Source organism: Orcinus orca, chromosome 4, assembly GCF_937001465.1.
Source record: "Orcinus orca chromosome 4, mOrcOrc1.1, whole genome shotgun sequence".
In the NCBI taxonomy this organism is placed as follows: Eukaryota; Metazoa; Chordata; class Mammalia; order Artiodactyla; family Delphinidae; genus Orcinus; species Orcinus orca.
In genome coordinates this window covers 88,623,469-88,647,799 of record NC_064562.1, presented here as the reverse complement: position 1 = coordinate 88,647,799, position 24,331 = coordinate 88,623,469, and the positions used below count along the sequence as shown (strand labels likewise).

Sequence of the window (24,331 nt, the reverse complement as noted above, 5' to 3'; positions counted from 1 at the left end):
CATGATTATAGTATTTTACTCTGTCAAAAAAAATTTTTCCTGACCAGTTTTATATGCCAAAAATTTAAAAACAGGGTAAAATTTAAAAGTTTTAGGTTGTAAAGATTTTTTCTTAAGATATTTTCAACAACCTACTTTAGTACTGCCCAATAGAATTTTCTACAATAATAGAAATATTTATTTATATCTGTTCATTGTGATAGTCACTAGCTGCATGTGGCTGTTGAGCACTTGAAATGTGGCTAGTGCGACTGAAGAACTGTATTAAAATTTTATCTAGTTTTAAGTAATTTAAATTTAAATAGTCTTATGTAGCTAGCGACTTACATTGGACAGTGCAGATCTACATAGTTAAAAATTTTAGGGACTTCCCTGGTGGCGCAGTGGTTAAGACTCTGCGGGCTCCCAATGCAAGGGGCCTGGGTTTGATCCCTGGCCCAGTACTATATCCCGCATGCATACCACAGCTAAGAGCTTGCATGCCACAACTAAGACCCAATGCAACCAAAAAAAAATTTTTTTTAATGAGAATCTCCAAATTCCTTGAAAACACATAAAATGAAAGTAATGCCATTTAATTTAGATCTTAATTTACCTTAACTTAAATAAATAAATATCTCCTTTCTTACTTTGAGGGGGAAGCTTTAGAAGAATATAAATTGTTCTAAATCAAGCTGATAGAACACCATCACATCTATAAACTGATAATTTCCTATGGCAAGATTACATATTTGCAAAAAGAATTCAAAAAGCAATTTTAATTCAGAACTCTTGTTTAAATTTGCATCTGCTAGAAGGGTGCCATAGAGTTTGGGTTTGGGAGTAAATTTCCCAGAAAATACTTTTATTAATGAATGATTCTTTTCCTCTTGTAGTATCCCATATTTTAAAATTTCTTATTACTCAGTATTTTATTGGTACATACAGTAATACAGAATAATGCACACATTGACCAAAAGACTTTAAAAAAACCCTGAGATTTAACAAAAAAAAATTACCATAAAAACACCCAGAAAACTGAAGCTCTTAGTCTTTTAATGATGGTAATTAGTGGCACTTCCCTGGCGGTCCTGTGGTTAAGACTCCGCACTTGCACTGCAGGGGGCGTGGGTTCGATCCCTGGTCTGGGATTTTAGGTCTCACATGCTGCTCGGTGCAGCCAAAAAAAAAAGATAATAGTTAGTTACTGTGTGTTACACTATACAGAAAGAGCAAAAAGTATCTAGCGTCAAATTATAAGTAATATAAATTGTAGGAAATATAAATTATAGAAGACAAATATTCAATTAGAAGCTGCATTACAAGTAAATATAAATGTTACCATCTTCATTAAACATCTGAATGCATTTAAAAAATAAATTTTGCCTGCATTTGTGTTACATAAAAGTAAAGTTGCTCTAGTAAATCAAAGCAAATATATGAAAGAGGGGTTAGAAAATACCTGAATTAAATCATATTCACTCTCTTTTTATATAGTTTCACAGATCTTGCAGTGTTTTCCACTTTATGTATTGATTTTCTGATTAGATTTGAGTTTGGCACTTACATTTTACTTAAATATAAAATCATAACATCATGATGTTATAAGAAGTTTTTTTTTTTCATTGACCTGTTAAACATTTTGAGAGGAAATCATTTGTATTTCTTGTAAACTATATTATCTTTTTTATTTTTCAGGTATGGATTTTCAAATATGCGCTATATTGCTTCACTAATTAGTGGTGTTGGTATTTTCATGATGGGTGCAGGATTATCTTGGTACCATGGAGTCATGGGATTGCTTAATCCTCAACCAATAGAATCTCTTCTATGGGTAATCTTCTCCCCTCCTCCCCCCTCAGTTTTGAAGTAATATGAAATAGTGATTAGGTACAGTAGAATGCCTTTGTCATATTGATGTTAAAGAATGGGACGAAATATACCTTCTTTTTTTTTTTTTTTTTTTTTTTTTTTTGCGGTATGCGGGCCTCTCACTGCTGTGGCCTCTCCCGTTGCGGAGCACAGGCTCCGGACGCGCAGGCTCAGTGGCCATGGCTCACGGGCCCAGCCGCTCCGCTGCATGTGGGATCTTCCCAGACCGGGGCACGAACCTGTGTCCCCTGCATCGGCAGGCCGACTCTCAACCACTGCGCCACCAGGGAAGCCCGAAATATACCTTCTTGACTGTAATATAGGGTTATGTATCTGTAGTTGTGTTTTTTAGAATGTGACTGGACATGACCTCTAAATCCATATGATTCAGTGATGTTGAGCAAGAGTATCTCTGTAGGTACAGTTGTTAAACACTTTGTCCTTGGTTAAAATTTTGGGCAATTCTGTTAATTTCTGCTGTTACTTTTGAAAAGCAAGAAGACCTCTGTTCACTTTTAGTCCCAGGAATAAATGTCCTATCAGTAGTTAAAATAACCATTCCTTTGTAACAGTCATATGTTAGAATTTTATTTAAAGTTAAACCTTCTCCTTTCCCTCATTCTGGTAGGAAGCCTACATTGAGAGAATGGGAGTGTGGTTCCCTTCTGTATTTTTTCACTTAAGGGCTTCTCTTCTCTCCTACTCCATAGATTGCCTCTGGCAGCACTGAAGGTAGAGATAGGGGACAGAAAGGTACTACTTTACTGGCACCAACGTCATCTTGCACTGGTTTCCACTGGCCTTTGTAGATACTTAAAGCTGTCTTCTTTTCCTCTCATGGAAACTTCTTGGAGATTACTCTGCTTGGCAGCTCTGACTGTAGCTCCCTTGACAAGTGCAAATTGGGCATGTGGCACCCCGTCAGCTTCTGTATCTCACAGTGTAGCTCCAGACTATTTTTGCTGATGTTGCCAGTAAGATTCAGTGGAAAGAGCCTAGAATTGAGTTAGGAAAACCTGTATTCTAGTTCTTATTCCAATACCATTTCTATTTACTCAAGCAAACCACACAGCCTTGGAAATCTCAGTTTCCTTGACAGAATTAGAAGAGTGTTGGACTGGGTTCAAAATTTTTAAACCTCTGTTTCAGGGAAGCCTAGGGTTCCGAAAAGGTGATATTGAAAATTCTATAGATACTTGATTTGAATTTCACTTAAAATTTAAAAAATTTTGTGTTAATTATTTCTGTATATCTTGGATTAAAGCTATTCTTGGTATCTTTATCTAATTCAAGAGTGTCTGGGATTGTAAGGAAAGTGGTGTTATCTTCCTCCCCCAAATTGTTTACTTTTTATAACTGCTTATCTTTCTGAATGAGGACTGAGGAAGGATTCTCTTGGTGCTGGGCAAACAAAACTGAAAGTTACTGGGTATGGTTGTGTATCTTACTGCATCTGGTATCCACAACCCTAGATTTCAAATGCTTGTGTTCATTTTGAAGTTTAATTTTTTTTTTTTTACTAATTAAGTTATTCTTTTATATCATGAATTTAACTTTAGTCATGGTATAACATTCTACGCTGGGGGGTGCGTGTGTGTATTACTTTTTCAAGTATTAAAAAATGAGATGGCCATCAAATTTTTAACTTTTAATTGTTTCTTCTTATGAAGATACCATCTATCTCATCCTCATTTGAACTGTTTCCCATCAAAATCCTTCTCTGGCTAGGATTTGAATTTATGTTTCCATCTTAAACATTAAGTTTATGCATGAACTGTTGTAATTCTTTAGTGAGATATCAACTTATGCTTTATATTTATATTTCCTAGGCATATTGTATTTTAGCAGGATCATTAGTATCTGAAGGAGGTATGTACTGTCACAGAATCTTTTTATTCTTAGTAATATATATTCAGCAGTCTATTTTTATAGATTGCTAAGTTCTCTTGATTAAAGAAAGCTGTGGAAATAGGAATATACGTTTTATCTTCTTTGAGGGAAGAAATTCTTTGTATAATGTACTATGGTTGTTCCTGTAAGATGGGGCAAGTTTGGAAAAGCTTTTTATTTTGTTCTTGAGTATCATATCATTTGAAATGAAGTATAAAAACAACTAACTATATACTGAGGTTTTTTCTTTTTTTGGAAAGTAAAAAACATTTTTATTTTTTTATACAGCAGGTTCTTATTAGTTATCTATTTTATACATATTAGTCTATATATGTCAATCCCAATCTCCCAATTCATCACACCACCACCCCACCCACTGCTTCCCCATTTTGGTGTCCATACATTTGTTCGCTACATCTGTCTCTCTGTTTCTGCCTTGCAAACCTGTTCATCTGTACCATTTTTCTAGATTCCACATGTATGCGTTAATAAATGATACTTTTCTCTTTCTGACTTAACTTCACTCTGTATGACAGTCTCTAGGTCCATGGAGTATAAAAACATAACTAACTATATACTGAGTTTTTAAAAATCAGGTTTTAGTAACGTTTATCAGGGAGGATTGTCTTTTTACAGTACAAATATGTTAATGTTTCTGAAAGTTTCAGCCACAGCAGTATTATGACAGAGAAGTGCTAATATCATGTATGAAACTGCCTAATTCACTGCTGTACTCACAGTATGCTTACTTCTAAAACATTGTCATTTTTTATGCATCATCCTTTCATCTTTGGCAGTCTTATAAAATGGTGATAGCACCACCTGCCTCAAAAGGTTGGGAGGATCAAAGTGATTGTGCTTAGTGTGGTGCCTGCCAGCTAGTAGCTGTCTAATAAATTAAGGCTGTTGTGGTGGTAATGATATTTAAATTATTGTGGTTTAGAAATACGGGATTCATTATATCATAATGATTAATTGGGGTCTTGATAATGACTGGTTTAATATAGAACTTTTCCTTATTGACAGCCCTTAGCATTAAAGTGTTGTGCCTATTTATCTTTTGAGATGCCATCTTTAAAGTTTGGAGGCATGAAGTTTCTTCCTTGCTGATATGAATGCTTTTCTTTCAGCAACACTTCTTGTTGCTGTAAATGAGCTTCGTAGGAGTGCTCGGGCCAAAGGAATGTCACTTTACAAGTATGGTATGTATTTTAGAAACCTAGGTGTATTATTTCATCTTCTTTGTTTCCTTAAAATTGCCTAGTGCTATTATTGCTTTGTTCCATATAGATGTGTACAAAATATATCTCAGTGTCTTCCCTATGTGGCTCTTACTTATATATCAGCTCTTTTAAAAAGAGAAATGTAGTGTAATTTGAACAGCAGTACTTTATATTTGGATTTAACTTATGTGAACTACAGTATTTCTGTGTATGCTTATATAACTTGAGAAAGTAATTTGACTTTAAATATCTGTTATTGTTAACAGTTAAACCAAGAAATTATATTTATATTGAACAGGTTTTAAAAATCAGGATCTCATACATTTTTTAATCTTAATTTTTTTTTTTTTTTTTTTGGCTGCACTGCACGGCTTGAGGCATCTCAGTTCCCTGACCAGGGATTGAACCCTAGTCACAGCAGTGAAAGCCTGTAATCCTAACCACTAGGCCACTAGGGAACTCCTTCTTAATCTTAATTTAATTAAATTAATGGATACTTATTAAAATGTTATCTGATAGTATTAAATTAAGATTTCAAAAGTTCTTTTCTTGTCTCTACCCCAATGATTAAGTAATGGAAAGTCGTGATCCTAGTACAAATGTTATATTATTGGAGGATACTGCAGCAGTGTTGGGAGTGACAATAGCAGCCACTTGTATGGGCCTTACTTCTATAACAGGTAAATATTTCTCAAATTACAGGTGCTTTATTTGTGCTACTAAAATAATTCTCTAATATGTGGGAATTTTCCTTTATATCATTGAATAATTTTAAGCCAATAGATTGTTAAATGTGAATTTCATACTAACCATTTGTTTGTATAAGACAAATAAGATGGTAAAAGTGTTCAGATTTTTGAATTAGAAATTTCTTAGTTAGAAATAAAGAAGGCTGCTAATAGAGCATTTCTGTAATGCTCGAAGCCTTTCTAGCTGTGACTTAATAAGTTACACAACTGCACAGAGCTTTTAAGTTCTTTACCTATAAAGATATTAATAATATTTGTCCTAGTGACCTTGCAGGTTTAAGATAATATATGAGAGAGAACTTTAATAAACTCTGAAGTTTAAAATAAATATACATTGTAGCTCTTGTCCGTTTGTCTTTTTCTACTATTAGTACCAATAATAACTGCTGTTGCTTTCCTGTTTCCTTGATTCTTTAGTTGCTTCCATCCTCATTTTGGTAGCTAGATAAATGTTTTGAAGGCCAGTACAGCACAGGCGGATAAGAAGACAAAAACCATTTTATTTTTATTTTCTAAAACAAAGGAACCATTTAGTATGAAAAGACTCAATTTCTGAGGTTGGAATTCTCTTGAAATGGTACTACCATTCTTACCTGTTTGTCCTAGCGTATTTTAAATAATTTTAGGTGATGCGCTTCCACAGTTCTGCAGTATTTCTTAAAATAGCCTGAAATATGAATAGGTCTTTCTCATTTTGAATGTATATTTTAAGAGTAAACCAGCATTCTCTGATGTTCACTGTGATCCAAAATATTTCTAATTGTTTTGATTGTTTTTCTGGTTGACCTTACCATTTTAGACATTTTTTTAGACCTAAATTATTACTTAGCAAAATTTTAGGCTTAAGGAAAGTGTGACTTGATAGGTAAGTTGACTTTTAATAGATTTTTTTTTTACGTAGTATTATAAACCAGTCAAATCAAACTTATAAAAAGTTTTGTTTCAAGAAAGTTTCACATTAATTTTTATTTAATTATTTAAATTGTCATTTAAATTAAATAACATGCCAAGAAATAAATAAAATATTTTCCAGCTAATAATTCTGTGATTTCTGTAGGATTATTAATAGATGTGTATTTTAAAATGAAAACAATTAATTAAATTTGGATTTCTAAAGAGCAATATTTGATTTTGAACTCTATAATTACAAACTTGCTAGTGGATTATGTTTTACAAATGGATATATTTTTACACTTTAGTAATACAAAATAAGTCATTCAGTTTTTAGTGTTATATTTTGACTAAATGTTAATAAAACTAATGTAAATTGCGATTTTTTTAGTAAAACAAAAAATGCTTTATCAAGCATTAAGAGAGTTAAATTTAATATTGACATTTGATCTTTGGAATAAAAAGACTTTTCATTATAAAAGCCTTGTGTGTAAAATTTATTATAAAGATTTAAAGTATAATATTTATTTATGTCTGTTATATAAATATTAACCTATGCATTCATAGATAATAAATCAACTCTTCTCATTGGTTCTGGAAGAGAATAAAGCCCTAATAACCTAAGGCAAACTTTAGAATCAGAATCATCTGGCAGGATTGGGAAGGCACATAATGCTAGACCCACACCCACCCCACCCCGAACCCCAGATTTCTGATGTAGAAGGTCTTGAGCGAGGCCTGAGAATTTGCATTACTACCGTGTTCTTGAGTGATGCTGACGCTGCTGGTCAAAGGACTGCACTTTGAGAACCACTGCTCTGAGGTAGCCATTAGAGGCAAGGAATTAACTTCCTTTTTTTTTTTTTTTTTAAATCTAGAATGGTACTAGCTATGTATCATTCTTGGTTGAATGAGATAAGAGTACCTCATATAATTTTTTGTATGGCTTATTAGTTCTTTCACAGAATCTTGGTAAGAATAAGACACAAAAATGGTTATTTCTTTTAGCTTTTGATTTTACAGTTATTTTGTCAACTTGAGATAGGAAAAGTGCTACTGATGTATCAAAAAGAAATGGACTCTTCATTGTATTATTAGTATGTCTCTAATTTGAAAATGCTCTGAACCCTCACCCATGTGACCAGGTGCAAGAAACAGATCATAAGTAATTCAACTGCATAGAATAGAAAAACTATTAGGAGAAAGTCATTAAAGGAATTAGAAATGAATTTACAGTCCCTTGATTTACTAATTCTGGTTCTTTGCTCACTAAAGCTCATTGAAATAACAGAAAATGTTAATTTACTGACTTCTTTTGTGCTTTTATTTAGGCAATCCACTGTATGACAGCCTAGGTTCTTTGGGTGTGGGCACCTTATTAGGTGTGGTCTCAGCATTCCTCATCTACACTAACACAGAAGCACTCTTAGGGCGATCCATCCAGCCAGAACAAGTACAACGGCTTACTGAACTCCTGGAGAACGACCCATCAGTAAGGTCAGCTTATTCCAGTGATGCTGTTAAGGTTTACAAAAACGTATTAAGAAATAGAAATGCTTGTTTTGTAAATACTTCCAGAAGAGGTTTTGAATTCCTAGCCTTTAGAACTTTTTTTTTTTTTTTGCGGTACGCGGCCCTCTCACTGCTGTGGCCTCTCCTGTTGCAGAGCACAGGCTCCGGACGCTCAGGGTCAGCGGCCATGGCTCACGGGCCTAGCCGCTCTGCGGCATGTGGGATCTTCCCAGACCAGGACACGATCCCGTGTTCCCTGCATCGGCAGGCGGCCTCTCAACCACTGTGCCACCAGGGAAGCCCTAGAACTTTTTAATCTTATTACTTTGCAGCATTGCAACCTTACAAGAAAGCAAGTGAAAGCATGTAGGACACTCCCTAAGTTTCCTTTTAAATTTGTATATCTTTAATTTTTATAATAAGGAACAGTTAGATGATGTAATGGGAACAGAAGTTTGCAAAGTATTTGCCTCTTTAATGTGGAACCACTTATATGAAACCTTCATATTTGTATTTGCCTTATATTTGTATTATAATTCCAAATTAAATATATTAAACTTAAGATTTTTATTCATGGGGATATGATTACCAAGTTGAATATAATTTATACTTTTTTTGAAAATAGATTTCTTGTTTTAGATTATATTAAATGTTTTTTCCATATAATCTTTATCTTTAAATGATATACAAATAAAGAATTGAAGAGTTAGGAGGTAATCAGAAGAGATGCAAAGTTCTATTCTAATAGGACTTTTTATTGAACTTCAGCAGCAGTGTAGTTTCAGAATGAAGGGGAAGGAACAGTCCTTTAAAATCCTGCTTTTGAGGACTTCCCTGGCAGTCCAGCGGTTAAGACTTCACCCTGGTTGGGGAGGTAAGATCCCACATGCCTCGCAGCCAAAAAACCAAAACATAAAACAGAGCAGTATTGTAACAAATTCAATGAAGACTTAAAAAATGGTCCACATCCAAAAAAATCCTGATTTTTCTACTACTTACCTACATATGCATATATAAACTTTAAAATAAGAATGTATTTTTCCTAATTAAAATCTTTAAGTTAAATCTTTTAAGAATGACCTCTAGGACTTCCCTGGTGGCACAGTGGTTAAGAATCCGCCTGCCAATGCAGGGGACAGGGGTTCGAGCCCTGGTCCAGGAAGATCCCACATGCCGCAGAGCAGCTAAGCCCATGAGCCACAACTACTGAGCCCATGTGCCACAACTACTGAAGCCCATGCACCTAGAGCCCGTGCTCTGCAACAAGAGAAGCCACCGCAGTGGGAAGCACACGCACTGCAGTGACGAGTAGCCCCTGCTCAGCACAACTAGAAGAAGTCCGTGTGCAGCAAGGAAGACACAACACAGCCAAAAATAAATTAATTAATTAATTAATTTAAAAAAACACAAATGACCTCTATATCTTCAGTAGAACAAATGAGTATGTGAGTAGTAGATTTATATTCTAAGCTCTATATGTTTACTCTTAAGAAGTAATTACCTACTGGATCAAGATTTGAAATTGAGCATTCTTAGAATCAGTATTAGGCTTAGTAACTTAATGTGAGATACTTCATATTAATATCCTTCCCTTGTGATGGTCTTTGTCTGATTTTGTTATCAAGGTAATACTGACCTTATAGAATGAATTGGGAAATGTTTCCTCCTCTTCTGTTTTTTTAGAAGAGTTTATAAAGAATTGTTATTATTTCTTCTTTAAATGTTTGGTAGAATTCAGCAGTGATGCCATCTGGACATGGGCTTTTCTGCATGGTTAGTTTTTTGATTACTCGTTCTATCTCTTGTTATTAGTTTATTCAGATTATCTATTTCTTCTTGTGTCAGTTTCAGTAGTTTGTGTCTTTCTAGAAATTTGTGCATTCTAAGTTATCTAATTTGTTGGTGTACAGCTGTTCCTAGTATTCCTTTGTAATCCTTTTTATTCCTTTAGGTTTGGTACTAATGTCTCCTCTTTCATTTCTGATTCTGGTAATTTGAGTGTTCTTTCTTTTTTCTCTTGGTCAGTCCAGCTAAAGATTTTTCAATTTTCTTGGTCTTTTCAGAGAACTAGCTTTTGGTTTAATTGATTTTCTTTGTTTTTCTCTTCTCTGTTTCATGAGTTCCTCCTCTAATCTGTATTATTTCCTTCCTTCTGCTTGCTTTAGGTTTAGTTTGCTCTTTTTCCAGTGTCTTAAGATGGTAGGTTAAGTTTTTTATTTGATATCCATCTTCTTTTTTAATATAGGCTTTTACATTTATAAACATCCTTCTAAGCCCTGCTTTCACTGCATCCTATAAATTTTAGTATGTTGTGTCTTCATTTTCATTCACTTCAAAATATATTCTAATTTCACTTTAGATTTCTTCTTTGGCCATTGGTTAATTAGGGGTGTGTTGTTTAATTCCACATATTTGTGAGTTTCTCAAATGTCTTTGTTACTTCTTACTTCATTTCATTGTGGTTGCCGAACATTCTTTTTTTTTTTTTTTTCGAACATTCTTTTTATTATTTCTGTCATTTTAAATTTACTGAGGTTTGTTTTATGGCCTAGCATATGATCTATCTTGGATAATGTTCCATGTGTACTTGAGAATAATGTATATTCTTCTGTTGAATGGAGCATTGTGTCTGTTAGATTTTATAGTGCTCACGTTTTCTAGTTCCCTGTTGATCTTCTTGCCTAGTTGTTCTATCCATTATTGAAAGTAGGATGTTAAAGTCTCCTGCTGTTATTATTGAATTGCCTATTTCTCCTTTCATTTCTCTCAGTTTTTGCTTCATGTATTTTGGTACCCATTTGATAGGTATATGTGTGTTTATAATTTTGCATATATTGTTTATAATTAAAGTCTAAAAAAAGAACTGTAAATGGAAAGACTCACTGTGGCAAATTTGAAATTTTCTGGAATAGTGATGATCTGTAGATTAAATTGTTGGAAAAAATAAATGTTAGTATTCCAGGAAGTTCATACAGTTTTTTAATCAATGTATTAGTTATCTATATTGCTCTGTGACAAATTACCCCAAAACTTTGTGATTTAAAACAACATTTATTACCTCACAGCCTCTGTGGGTCAGGAATCTGGGCACGGTTTACCTAGGTCTCTACCTTAGGGTTTCTCATAGACTGCAGTCAAGGTGTTGGCTGGGACTATAGTCATCTCCTGGGGAAGGATCAGCTTCTAAGCTTTCTCATGTAGTTATCAACAGGATTTAGTTCCTTGCCATGTGGGACTGTCCAGCATGGTAGCTTGCTTAATCAAAGTATGCAGATTGAGAAGACAATAGATATTGAGTATGAACACGATAAAAGTCACAGGTTCATCATCTAATCTTGGAAATGACATATCATCATTTTGCCGTGTTCTGTTGGTTAGGAGCAAATCGCTAAGTCTAGCCCACAGTTGAAGGAGAGAGGGTTGCACAAGGGCCTGAACACAGGAGGGGGTTGGGGGGGGTGGTCATTGGGAACCATGATAGAAGCTGCCTATCATTGTTTTCTGTCTGCAGTTAGTTATGTGTAAGAACATAGGGAAGAAGTATATCAGAACATTTTTATTAACTGCTAATTAAGCATTAGTCAAATCATGAGTATTTTAAATCTTTTGTTAAGACTGAGTTAGATATGCTTTTTTTAAATGAATAAATTATATAACCTCTTACCAATCTGGACAAGTTCTATTTCAGTCTGGGCATACATAACTTTATAAATCATTAATTCTTATTTTCATCTATACTTCTTTATTCACATAGATAAAGAATTTTAGACTCAGTATTTAGTAACTTGCTTAAGATCTCTCAGAAATTAGAGTCAGATGTTTTAAGAGTACTTGGATTCTCACTTAGGCTTGTTTTCCCAGTAGGATATCTCTATGTCCTCAGAATTCAGAGTGTTTATAATTTTCTTATGTATCCTCTAAAGAAAAGATATTATAATGATTACTCTAGAAAGAAAGGAATTTCTCAGTAGTTTTCTGGAGAAAATTGATTCCTGAGGATTAGGGCAGGAGGTATGGAAAAGCAATTATGCTTGAGCGTCTGCTTCCTTTTCTGGAAGGCAGAATGGTATAATGGAAAGACCACTAGGTTTGGGTATCTAAAGATCTGGGGGTGAGTCCTGGCTCTCCTGTTGCCTAGATGAGTTACCTTAGGCAGGTCACTTATGCCCCTCTGGGATTGTTTTATCTGTAAAGTAAAGATGCCATCTTAATCTACTTCATGAATGTCATTGATTAAATGCCTGCTGTGTAATTGGTAGCATATTAAACATTTTATATATGTTGGTTCATCATTCCTCACATCAGTCCCATTAGGTAGTTATTATCAACCTCATGCTAATGGAGTACTTCACAGAGTTGTATGAAGACTTTTAAAGAAGCTATTGGAAAAAGGAAAAAAGGATTTATAAGATAAAATGACAACATTGTAGAAAAGCAATTTTTTTTGTTTTTTAGAAAAGCAATTTAGAGTTGATTTTTTTAATCCACAAACTATGTAGTTCATATATATACAAATTACCATAAAATAGTATTTATTGTTTATACCTTCGTATGGCATTATGCAAAAAGAGCTAAATGAACATTTGTTTGGAAAATGATAGGTGGTGCTTAATGGGGAACACTCTGAAAGCCATCTTAGTCCATTTTTCATCACTGGTAGTAAAAAACAAGAATTCTAGACTTTTTGCCATTAAAACATATGTCTGTGTATATAAATTCGTATGTATTGTTTTTGGTTGCAGGGCAATTCATGACGTTAAAGCCACAGATCTAGGATTAGGGAAAGTAAGATTTAAGGCAGAAGTAGATTTCGATGGACGAGTTGTTACGAGATCATATTTGGAAAAACAAGATTTTGACCAAATGCTACAAGTAAGTTAAAGTATTTATTGATTTCTTCTTATATAGCCAAGGGTTATAAAAATTACTTCCTAAGTAAATAAAACTTTTTCTTTTATAAGTCTTAAAAGTCACTTCAGGTTTCAACTGATTCAGACAGTAGAAGAGGTAACTTATTATTAAAGTGCTTGTTGTGTGCCAGGCGTTTTATATATGTTACTTTATTTACTGTCAACAACCTGTAAGGTAAAGAAATAATATTTTCATTTTTATGTATAGGCCAATTCAGGCACAGAAAGATTAAGTAACTTGCCTAAAATTGCAGAGCCATCATATGGAATCAGATGTGAATTCAGATCTCTCTGACTCCAGAATCCATGCTTTTTTTATTAAGAGTACTTTAAAAGAAAATTTATACAGGATAATATAATGAACAGAGCAGAAGCTACCGCTTGCCTTTGTCGAATATTAACATTTTACTGTACTGTACTTGCTTAAGATCTTAAAAAAAGAAAGAAATTATTACAAAAATATTACTTTCTCCTTATAGATCCCATTCTCTTTTCTCCATCCCCAGAACTCACAATTATCTTGAATTTAGTACCTGTCATTTCCATTCAGTTTTTTATACTTTTCAACATATTTTTTTAGCGTAATATGTAACATTTTAGATGTTTAAAAATTGGTATAAATTGTATCATAATGGTTTCCTCTGTAAGTTGCTAAACAGCATGTTTTTGAGATTCCTCCTCCGTGTTAATATATATACACCTCTAATTAATTTACTTGCTATTTAATAGTCCATCTTACTAATATGCTGCAGTTTGCTTATCCAGTCCCTACTTCACGGACAATTATATTGTTTCAAGTATTAAACTATTGGAAACAGTGCCACAGTGGCATTCTTATAGATGTTTCCTTGTTTGCATGTGCAAGAATTTCTTTAGGGCATTACATAGCTAGATTTAAAGTATAGGTGGGCCATTGGATGAACATATCTTCAACTTCCTTAGATATTGGCAAATTGTTCTCCAAAGTGTGTCAATTTAACTCCCACCATCAATGTATCAAAGTTTCTATTGCTTCACATTTTCGCTAGATTGTATTGACAGAGTTTCGAAATTTTTATCATTATGATAGATATGAAATAGTATCCTGTTGATTTAATTTATATTTCCCTGGTAGTAGTGAGGTTAATAAACATAGAAATTTATTGACCATTGGGATTTCCTGTACTTGCTTTGTTCGCTTAATTTCTGTTATTCTGACAGATTTATAAATGTTTTATTTTTAATATGCTAGATACTAATCCTTCCTCAGTTGTGTATATGCAGATAACTTTCTAGTTTATAATTTATCATTCCACTTTGTTGTTGTACAGAAGACTTAATGTAGTTTTTAATTTTATGTCAAATTTGTAATCTTTCTCTATGCTTTTTATTTTTCTTGAGGAACCCTTCTGTATCCCATTATCATAAAAATATTCTGGTTTTCTTCTAAAAATTTTAAGGTTTGTTTTTTACCCTTAGGTTTTCAATCCACTTAGAATTACTTGTTTAATGGTCTGAGGTAGGGATTTAGTAATTTTTTTCCTCTAAAAAAATAACTTCCCCAGCACTATTTATTGATTGTCTATCCTTTTCCCACTGATTTTGCAGTGCTACGGTCTGTAGACCATTGTACTCAATTTTTTCTCAAATTGAGTTTTGTTTTTGAAATATGTGGTCCATTGCCTATGGCTTGAAAGTTTTTCATTTTTTATTAAACTTAACGGTGTTGGTTATAATTTTTAAAAGAAATTATCAGTGTACCACTATGACTTTCTTAAGAATCTGTTTCATTTTTCTATCATTTTCTTTATAGGAAATTCAAGAAGTGAAGACTCCTGAAGAACTAGAGACCTTTATGCTTAAACATGGAGAAAATATTATTGATACTTTAGGAGCTGAAGTAGATAGGCTTGAGAAGGAACTGAAAGTAAGATATATTCATAATAATAATATAATACAGTGTCAGCTACTTTTTGAGTACTTATCTATGTCAGGCACTATGCTAATTGCATCAGTTGTGTGCTTTTATTTTCTCAGTAACCCCATGATGTATCAGTAGTTATGGGCAAGAAAATGATTGGGTTAGAGAAGTTGGATAATATATTCAGGGTAGTATAGGACTTGCGATTTGAACCTTTGCTGTTCAATTTCAAATTCCATACTTTTAACCACTATTCTATACTGCTTGCTTAGTTTCTAAAATAATCGTTTTTTTCTTGTTTGTCTTTAAATAAGAAGCGTTTCTAACATTTCTAGAGAAAGGTAAAAGGGAAACTTTAGACTCTGTTCTAAAGTTAAAAAAGAGTGTGACCTTAAACATATACATACATACTGCTTTAGCCCGTCTGACATTATTTTATATTTTCTGTTTGTTTCTGTTCAGTTGGAGATCATTACAACCTGTTGGTTTTTTACTGAAATATTACCTAACCAGACTGCCTTTAAAAAAGTGTCAGTGCTCTCAAATTGTCATTTATTGACATTTGAATTCTAATTGTTTGCAATGAAGAAAACTTGTAAATGATCTTTAACGTTTATAACTTGTTGAAGGCAATGTATTTTCTTTAGCTGATGTTGATTTTTGTTTAATTTTGTTTAAAATTGAAGAGAAACAAAGACAAAAATTGAAGGGAAACATTTCTATCACTATTTTACTATCTTTTAGAATCTAGATATATGATCAGATTAATAGAAGCACTTCAAAAGAGATGATTTTGTTAATGTTAATATTATAGTTCATGAGCTTATCAGGCATGATTTTCAGAATTTCTAGATGAACAATTCTTGATATTTTGATATTAGGATTCTTAAAAATTATTGAGGACTCAAAGTTTTTTTTAGTTATATTTATTTATATTTACCAAATTATTAATTAAAATTGAGAGATTTAAAAATATTTATTCATTTAGAAAACATAATAAACGTATTTCATGTTAATATAAATAACAGTTTGAAGGAAAGTAACTATAGTTTCCAAAATGAAATAAATAGAAGAGTGGTATTTTACATTTTTACAAAAATCTAAGACAGCTAGATTCCCATTTGTGCTTCTGCATTCAGTCTGTTACCATACGTTATTTTGGTTGAAGAATATGAAGAAAAAGGAGGAGCCTTTTTAAGTATTCTTATAGTCTTTCCAGATACTTGGTATTCTCTTTTAATATTACACCAAAACCTGACAACCGGTAACCTCTTAAAGCATAGTTGCGCTGTGAAATCTGAAACCATATCGATGAACTTTTCATATACTGTTTGTGAAGTTAGGGGGCACAGTCCAGAAGACCACCTTCATTTCTAACACCAGTTGCAAAGTTCAGGTGGTTCCTAAGACCACCCTCAGGTTTGATAATTCACTAGGAGGACTCACAGAACTCACTGAATGGTTTATTATAATGCAAGGATACAGATTAAAACTAGCCAAAGGAAGAGATGCATAGGGCAGAGTTCCAAACCTGGAGTTTCACTTGTCCTCTCCCCGTGGAGTCATGGACGGTGTTATTTTCCTGACACTGGTGTGTGACAGTTTGCATGGAGTATTGCCAACCACAGAAGCTCAACCGAGCCTTGGTGTCCAGAAATGTTCTTGGGGCTCTGTAGTTGACTGCTTGAGTGGATGACCTTTCATCTCCAGCCCCTCTCAGGAAGAGCCGACACCTTTAGTTTCCACCCGCTTCTGGAGGTAGAGCAGATACTGTGTGGACAAAGATAAACAACGACATAATTATCAGGCAGAATATTCCAAGGACCTAGAGATTACCTCCCAATAGCCAAGAGCAAAGGCCAGACCTCGCTTTGAGTATGATTAGCAGTCTCCTATACACTACTATATTAAAATCTGTTGGTCTGTCTTTATACTCTGATTGAATCTTTTTTTTAACATCTTTATTGTCTGATTGAATCTTTTTAACCCATGCTTGGCTCTTTAACATTATGAATTGGTCATTTGGAAAATACTGGCTCACTGAATTTGTGCACATCATGCAAATGTTGATACATTTCTAAGTAGTGGGAAGCTGTCAGGCTCATGGTGGTGGATATGAGTTTTTCAACATTCTAATTTTGACTTGAAAGCTTGCATTTTATTATTAGCAACAAATACTGTTGTTTTCCTTGAAGTAGTAGACTCATTTTGTTTATTTCTTAAGAAGATGCCTGCCAAATACCCAAATTTGAATAACCATAGTTTGTTAGTTATTCTTTCAAGTAAAAAGGGTGTTGAGATAAAAACCGTCTGATTGAGCTCATTCAAGCAATCACAGGGATGCTTTTCCTTGTGACAACATCAGACTTCAGCGTGAAGCACAGCTTCCCATTTTGTCACCGAATATTTTTTTAAAGTGTATTCAAGGGTTGAAGTTTAATAAATCAATACTTTTTACTACTTCATGAAGGACATTTTAAAGTGAAACTGGCTTTTTTTTTAAAAAAAAAAACTGGGTGGCAATAAAGGAACACAATGACTACCAGTATGATTTGGTGCAAGTTGCCTTGAGTTGTGTGAAGGTGCCAGCAGTTTTATCCATGCCATCAGAGGAAATGTCAGCATAGTAAAAAAAGGCAAAAAATATCTTACTGTAATTATGAGAATAGTTTTGACCTCGGAGTCCCCCCTGAAAATGTCTCAGTAACCCAGTAATCCTTGAACCATGCTTTGAATACGATCGTTCTCAATAAAATGTGAGATGATTATTTTTTTGCAAGGTGATTGGAGAATGAATAAATGTTGCATTTCCATTCTATCTGTTTTTATTTGCCTGGCAAGGAAAATAATGGACTTTTAAAACTAACTATTTTGGCTTTACTCTTTAATAGAAACAGTGTCAGAAGCCGATTTAAGAATAATTAACAAGTTGGCCATTCTTAATTGTATTTACTCTTATCACAATCAGATATGCTTATTATTATTTTTTAAGCTAATTTTGTGCTTTAACTAGAAGCTATTAAATCATTAATAGACTGAATTATCTCGTGTTTTTGAATTATATAAGTCTTTCAAACCAAGAAGCCACATTTTGCCTACACTTTCAGGTGGAAACATCCCTAAGGTGGTAATAAGGTAAATTAATCTCAAGTGAAAAGAAAGTTCTTCATAGTTAAGGTACCAGACCGAGAGAATGCATGAAAATAAGCTGATTTTCTTTTGAAAACAAAAACTTTGTACATTGGTATTTTCGCTCCTTTTTAGTATCTAAGCATAGTTGCCTTCTAAGTTTAAATTTTAATAATTATTGAATTACTTTGGAAGGTCACACTCAGTGATAAAATTCTGCAGGATTATAGCCATCTCTTTGAGTAAATGCCATTGATCTAAGTATTAGAACAGGCGATATTTTTGGCTTGAAGTTTGTAACTTATAGTGCTATGTTACAAATAATAGAGGCTAATTTATAAAGTCCCATATTATAATGTGAAATACATCTTGTTCTTATTTTGAAATTGTTTGAATTGTTAACGTAGATTTTTGTTGTTGTTCTACCTCTATATTCAATCAGTAAATAGACTCTTGTCCTATATCTCCATGAAGTTTTTTTGTTTGGGGGGAAATAATTCTATCGGAAATTAATTCAGTGGGAAGATGCCATAGCAAATTTCTAATAAATTCCAGTTAAATGCTCTGCCCTTTACTATGTCTTTTGAATCTCTAATTACATCCTCCTGTAGTATTTTCTTTACTTGAGTCTACAGCATTGTAAAATAAATTATGTAATTTGGTTTTTATCTCTGTATAATATGAGTGTTGGAAAAAAATCTGTGATGTGTAAAATATTCCAATTAGCATTGAACAGTGCCTGGGACATAATAGACCAATAAGTATTTGGTGAAAAAATGAATGAAAATTATAAGTTGGACACCAGTTATTGATTTTCAGTTCTATTTAACAGTTATATATTCATGAATATATGAATATATTAATTTCTACTATGCACATGATATCTTGTTACACACTAAACATTAAATTTTAAGGATATTAATCCTATTTCTTTTCTCATTCATTCAGCAAACACATTGTGTGTGTCTGCTTTGTAACGGACACATACATTTTAGGAATTTGGTTAATTTTCTCTCTGAAAACTTGATTTTAAAAAGCAGAGTAAATTAACTTTTTAGTTTCTTTTTCTGAAGATCAGATTTTTTATTAGTACACATTTGTTATATAGTGCTTTTTAGATTGAATAATTTTAAACTTTCCATGAACAGCTAAAATTTTTCAAGTCATATTGGGATGAGTAAGTGTTGATTGGAATGGGAAAACAAAATTCAATTTCATTTCTGTTTGAGGAAGTCTTTTTTATTCCATATTGAATTTAAGAAATTCTAGACAGAGGGAATAGTTTAAGATAAAGAAAACACTGAGAACAAAAGTGTCATCTGCCACCCCCTTGTGGGGTCCCTGGTCACTCTTACCTTAGGACCCAAGAGGAAAGCACCCCTAGGTACAGTTGACCAGCACTAGTTGTAAGAAAAATCCCAGTGCACACTAAACAGAATGAGTGCTGTAGCTGGAGCTACACTCCAGTATTATACCAGGTTTTTGTCTTTATAATTAAATTTGTTTAATATGAATAGTATGCAAATGTTCCTGGGATATTATTTTTTAAGCTAGGAGTTATTAATCCTGACTGATTATTAGAATCCCTTAGAAGAGCTTTTTTCCCCTTGTTGATTTATTTGTACGGTTTTTATCAAATAATACACACAGTTTACAAAATCAGAACTGAAAAGCTTATACAGAAGTGTCACCTGCCTCGCCTTCCTCAGTCGTTAGTTCTACATTTTAGAGAGAACCATTTTTAATACTTTTAGTATTTTATATTTACTGCCGTATTTCTACGTAAGATTCTGACATTGCTCCTCCTAACTTAAACATTTCCTCTTAGGTAGGTATAGGTTTAGTTATTTTATAAGTCTCTTCTGTCCTGCAGTCTCACAATATCATTATATTCACTTTATTAAACTTTTAATTCCCCCCCACACATTGTGTTAGATGTCCTTCCTTTATGTATCCATCAAGGAAAAATCCCCTCAAATCTTTACTTTGCTCTGTAGTAGGAGACTATTACAATCGCCTGCTTACTTACCTGTATTTCCTCACTAGAGATAAGTTCATTCAAGGCAAGTGCTGTTTATTTCCCGTTCATTGTTGTATACTTCAGTGCTTGGTACAGTGTAGGCATATAATAAAGATATTTTTAGGGACTTCCCTGGTGGTCCATTGGCTAAGACTCTGCGCTCCCAATGCAGGGGGCCCAGGTTCGATCCCTGGTCAGGGAACTAGATCCCACGTGTTGCAACTAAAGATCCCACACGTGGCAACAAAGATCCCACGTGCTGCAACTAAGACCTGGAGCAGCCAAATAAATATTTTTTTAAAAAGATGTTTTTCATCGTTAATGAAATTCCTTAAGGTTTTTCACAATCTGGCTTCTGCCTGTCTTTCCAACCTCATTGCTTTTTGCAGCTGCTGTTCTAACTACCATACTGCTAGTGCATACTTTCCAGGCTCTCTTGACTTTGCTCATGCTATTTCTTTCGTCTAGTCCCTTTTCATCATCTGTCTGGAAAATTCACCATATTCAAACCTTGTTTAGATACTATATCCTCTGTGAATTCTTTCTGGATCTCATGAGCAAAAGTAATCTCATGTTTTTGTTTCCAGAGTTATTATTTAGTACATTAAAATAGTTAGGAGCCTTGGGGTCTGGAGTCAGGCCTGGAATCTATCCTGGCTCCATCACTTACTAGCTGTGTGACTTTGGACAGGTTAGTTAATTTCTTTAACCTTCATTTTTCCCATATGTAAAATGGAAATAATTGGGTTATTATGAGGATTTTAAAACACACACTTCCCGTGAACCCCCTTACTTATTATTAGCATAGTACTTGACACAAGAGTAACCGCTCAATATATGTTAACTGGTTATTATTATTAGCTATAATGCTTTTTTTTTTGGCTGTGCCAGGTCTTAGTTGTGGCAGGCAGCCTCCTTAGTTGCGGCTCATGGGTTCCTTAGTTGTGGCATGCAAACTGTTAGTTGTGTTGCGGCATGCATGTGGGATCTAGTTCCCTGACCAGGGATCAAACCCAGGCCCCCTGCAGTGGGAGCGTGGAGTCTTAACTACTGGACCATCAGGGAAGTCCCTATTAGCTATAATGCTTTTGCTCGTAGAGGTTATTCATACACTTTTCTCTCTGGCTAAACTGAGTCCCTCAGGGTAAGGAGCAGAGTCTTATTTAATAATCATAGCTCTACTTTCTAGCACAGTGCTAGATCAAGACTATATGGATTGTTACTAGAACATATAAAATAAGTTAATATCAGTTTAGTGTTTCAATTATTATTATTGCTTTGCAGTGATTTTCACCACAAATGAGCATATTTCCAGTGCTTTGTAGTGCTTGGCACATACTAGATTCTTAATCCATTATTGTATTAATGAACATATGGACAAAACTCAGGGAGGCTGGACTACTTACTATATATTTTATAGTGTATAACTGGTCTATTCATCTATTGATCTTATGTTTTTCCCTCTGTAAATATTTCTCTTGCTAGTATGCTACAATGAAATAGTTTGACCAAATGTTTTCATTGGCTTTAGTGACCAAAAGTAATAAAAGGAAACAGAAAATTGTCTTTTGCTATTAATAACGTAGCGGTGATTTTTTTCCTTCCAGAAACGAAATCCTGAAGTTCGACATGTAGATCTGGAGATATTATAGACTTGATGGAATGAATCACCTTGGAGGGAGTCTTGGAAACAAGTTTGCCAAGACTGCTTTCCCACACTGAAGGAGTCAATGCCATTCAGAAGCCGTTTTTTTTTTTTTTTTTTTAAGATGGAGGAAATATTTATGTAAAGAGCAATTCAACAGTCCACAGAACTAAAACAACTTCTTCTAAGAGACATATTACAAGTTGAATCAATTTGGAAATCGTGTTTTTATGTTTCAGCAGGAAACATTTTGGTTACTTAAATTGTTCATAATTTCTTATTTTAGCCTGTCATTGTGTATTGTACCTTATAATCATGTTTCCTTTCTTCACATTGGTAAAAAATAAGCAGCATCTGTAAGATTATGATTTTTAATTTTATTGCCAGTGAAGATTTCACTCCGTCAAAACCTGTCAATCTTGAACATTCTGGCTAAATCTTGGTTTGCGGTTTTTAAAACAGTCACTCCATTTCAAAGTCTGTCTTTCCTTATAGAATGTAGACATTATTTTAACGTACCTTGTGTTTTTTGCCCTGAGCACGAAGAGGAACACTTTCCTAACCTAGTTATCCATAAACGTTCATTCCAGAAAGGGCTTTGTTACTGAATGGAAGGAAGAGATTTCAGTACACTCTTTTTAGGTCATGCTACTTGCCATTTTGTAAAATTTCTTTTCTCTTCTTTGCTTTTTTTTCCTTATTTAGTTTAAGTTTCCTAGTGATAGGAAATATAAAATAGCCCTAGATATTTCCATGGGCCAGTGTGATGACTGGTTTTTTGTTTTGTTTTTTAACTGGCTTCAGTCCCATAATGTGTATTTACTAGGAGATAATGCATTTATAAGCATTTTAACATGTAAAGTGGACTAGAAATATTTATAATTTCACAGAAAAGACAGCATTTTATTTTTAATTTATTTTAAAAGAGGCACTACTTGTGTAAATCTGAACTGTGGGATAGTTCTTGCTTTGAGAGATAGAGAAGTAAACCTCTTATGCAGAAACTTGTGGCCATGACTTTTGTATAATATCATAAGACAGTAGTGTGTCTGTAACATGAGTTTCTTGCAGTTACAAATGGGCATTTAGCATAATGTATGATTATAATATTATGTGATAAGTAGCTTTCTAATGATCATAAGGTATCAAGATGAAAAAACATGCAATTCAGTAATTGAAAATTTAGTGCAAAACTACAGCTGTGTCTCCATTCATCAAAAGAATTCATATGCACTTTAAATTGTTCAGGTACCAGTGAGCATTGTCCATGCAAGAGTGGTAGCTGGGTGAATAATCTCTTTGCTGGGTAAGTGAGTGCTTAAGAACCTAGGTCAGTGTCTAAAAACTTACTTAGATTGAAGTTTATGAGTTATAGCAAGTTATAATGCTGGAAACAAAAAATAAACATTTGATTAAAGGGTTTGTAATAGTAATTTTTTGATTCAGAACTGTTATTTACTGGAAAATTGTGAAAATTTTCATTGGTGTACACTTTTTACCACTACAAAACATTTTGTGTGCTGTACATTTTAAGTGAAATAACATTCCAATTTTATTTTTTAAGATATGAAATTGTTTTATACTTATATATGTACATACACGCACACAATTTGTTCTTTTTTTTTTTTTTTTGCGGTACGCGGGCCTCTCACTGTTGTGGTCTCTCCCGTAGCGGAGCACAGGCTCCGGACGCTCAGGCTCCGCGGCCATGGCTCATGGGCCTGGCCGCTCCACGGCATGTGGGATCTTCCCGGACCGGGGCACGAACCTGTGTCCCCTGCATGGCAGGCGGATTGTCAACCACTGCGCCACCAGGGAAGCCCAATTTGTTCTTATGGTTTCAAATTATTCACTCCTACTTTTTAAAAAACTTTTTTACCCATTATAATTAACTCTACTTTCTGTGTCTTCCTCCTTCCCCTTTCCCACCTGCCATTTTGTTTATTCCATGTCAGTGTGCCATGTGGGAAGGTACCAAATTATATCCAATTTCCTCCTAGTAAAATTACTCTAAAAATTTTCACATAGTTAGACAAGAATATTAACTCATTTAAAAAAAAACTCAAAAGCTGATGTGCAGTAGTTTTTCCAAATGGTAGATTTTTTTAAAGGACTCCCTGAAAGAGTCCAATTCCTGATATTTCTTTGGGTTTTCTAACCTTATTTTGATTGAAGTCATACCTATTCTTAAATAAAAATTGAAGGCTTATGTTTCTGTCCTTTCACTGCAGTTCTGTTCTGTACTGATACCTTAAAGTTTAAGTGAAATTTGACATAAAGAAGTACAGCCTATCTAGGAATTTAATGTATGACATCACTGGTCCGTTTTTTGTTTTTTTTTTTTCCTTTTAAACTAGAGTCAAGTTTGAATTTTGAAACCAGGGAATTTGGTCCCCTTTCTTTAAAAATAAGATAATATCTAGTTGTTCAGGTTTCTTATTTTTGTTTTTTTCCAAATTAATACTTCTTACTTTGTCTTACCCTTATGCGTAGTGTTCGAATATTTAAGCATATAAATCTTAATATTTTTAAGGAAAATAGCTTCTGTAGTAGAATAATTGCAAAAGTAATGTTGGACAGAGAAGAGGTCAGGCAAGGCCATGACTTCTGT

At 33.8% G+C, this 24,331-nt stretch overlaps 1 protein-coding gene across 5 annotated transcripts in view; it reads left to right on the top strand.

Annotated features, from left to right (window-relative positions):
- Positions 1-23,153, top strand: part of SLC30A9 (solute carrier family 30 member 9) — a 73,655-nt gene extending 50,502 nt beyond the window's left edge. For 3 of the 5 annotated variants that reach the window (XM_012532483.3, XM_049709589.1, XM_049709590.1), the window contains 8 exons: positions 1,678-1,813; positions 3,681-3,720; positions 4,872-4,943; positions 5,537-5,644; positions 7,936-8,101; positions 12,859-12,988; positions 14,819-14,932; positions 21,683-23,153. In XM_012532483.3, coding sequence (XP_012387937.1) covers positions 1,678-1,813; positions 3,681-3,720; positions 4,872-4,943; positions 5,537-5,644; positions 7,936-8,101; positions 12,859-12,988; positions 14,819-14,932; positions 21,683-21,727 — 811 coding nt within the window. In that variant the 3' untranslated portion in view covers positions 21,728-23,153. The remainder of the gene's footprint in view (positions 1-1,677; positions 1,814-3,680; positions 3,721-4,871; positions 4,944-5,536; positions 5,645-7,935; positions 8,102-12,858; positions 12,989-14,818; positions 14,933-21,682) is intronic. The other 2 variants (XM_049709587.1, XM_049709588.1) reach the window with 2 other exon arrangements.
- Positions 23,154-24,331: the final 1,178 nt, after the last annotated feature.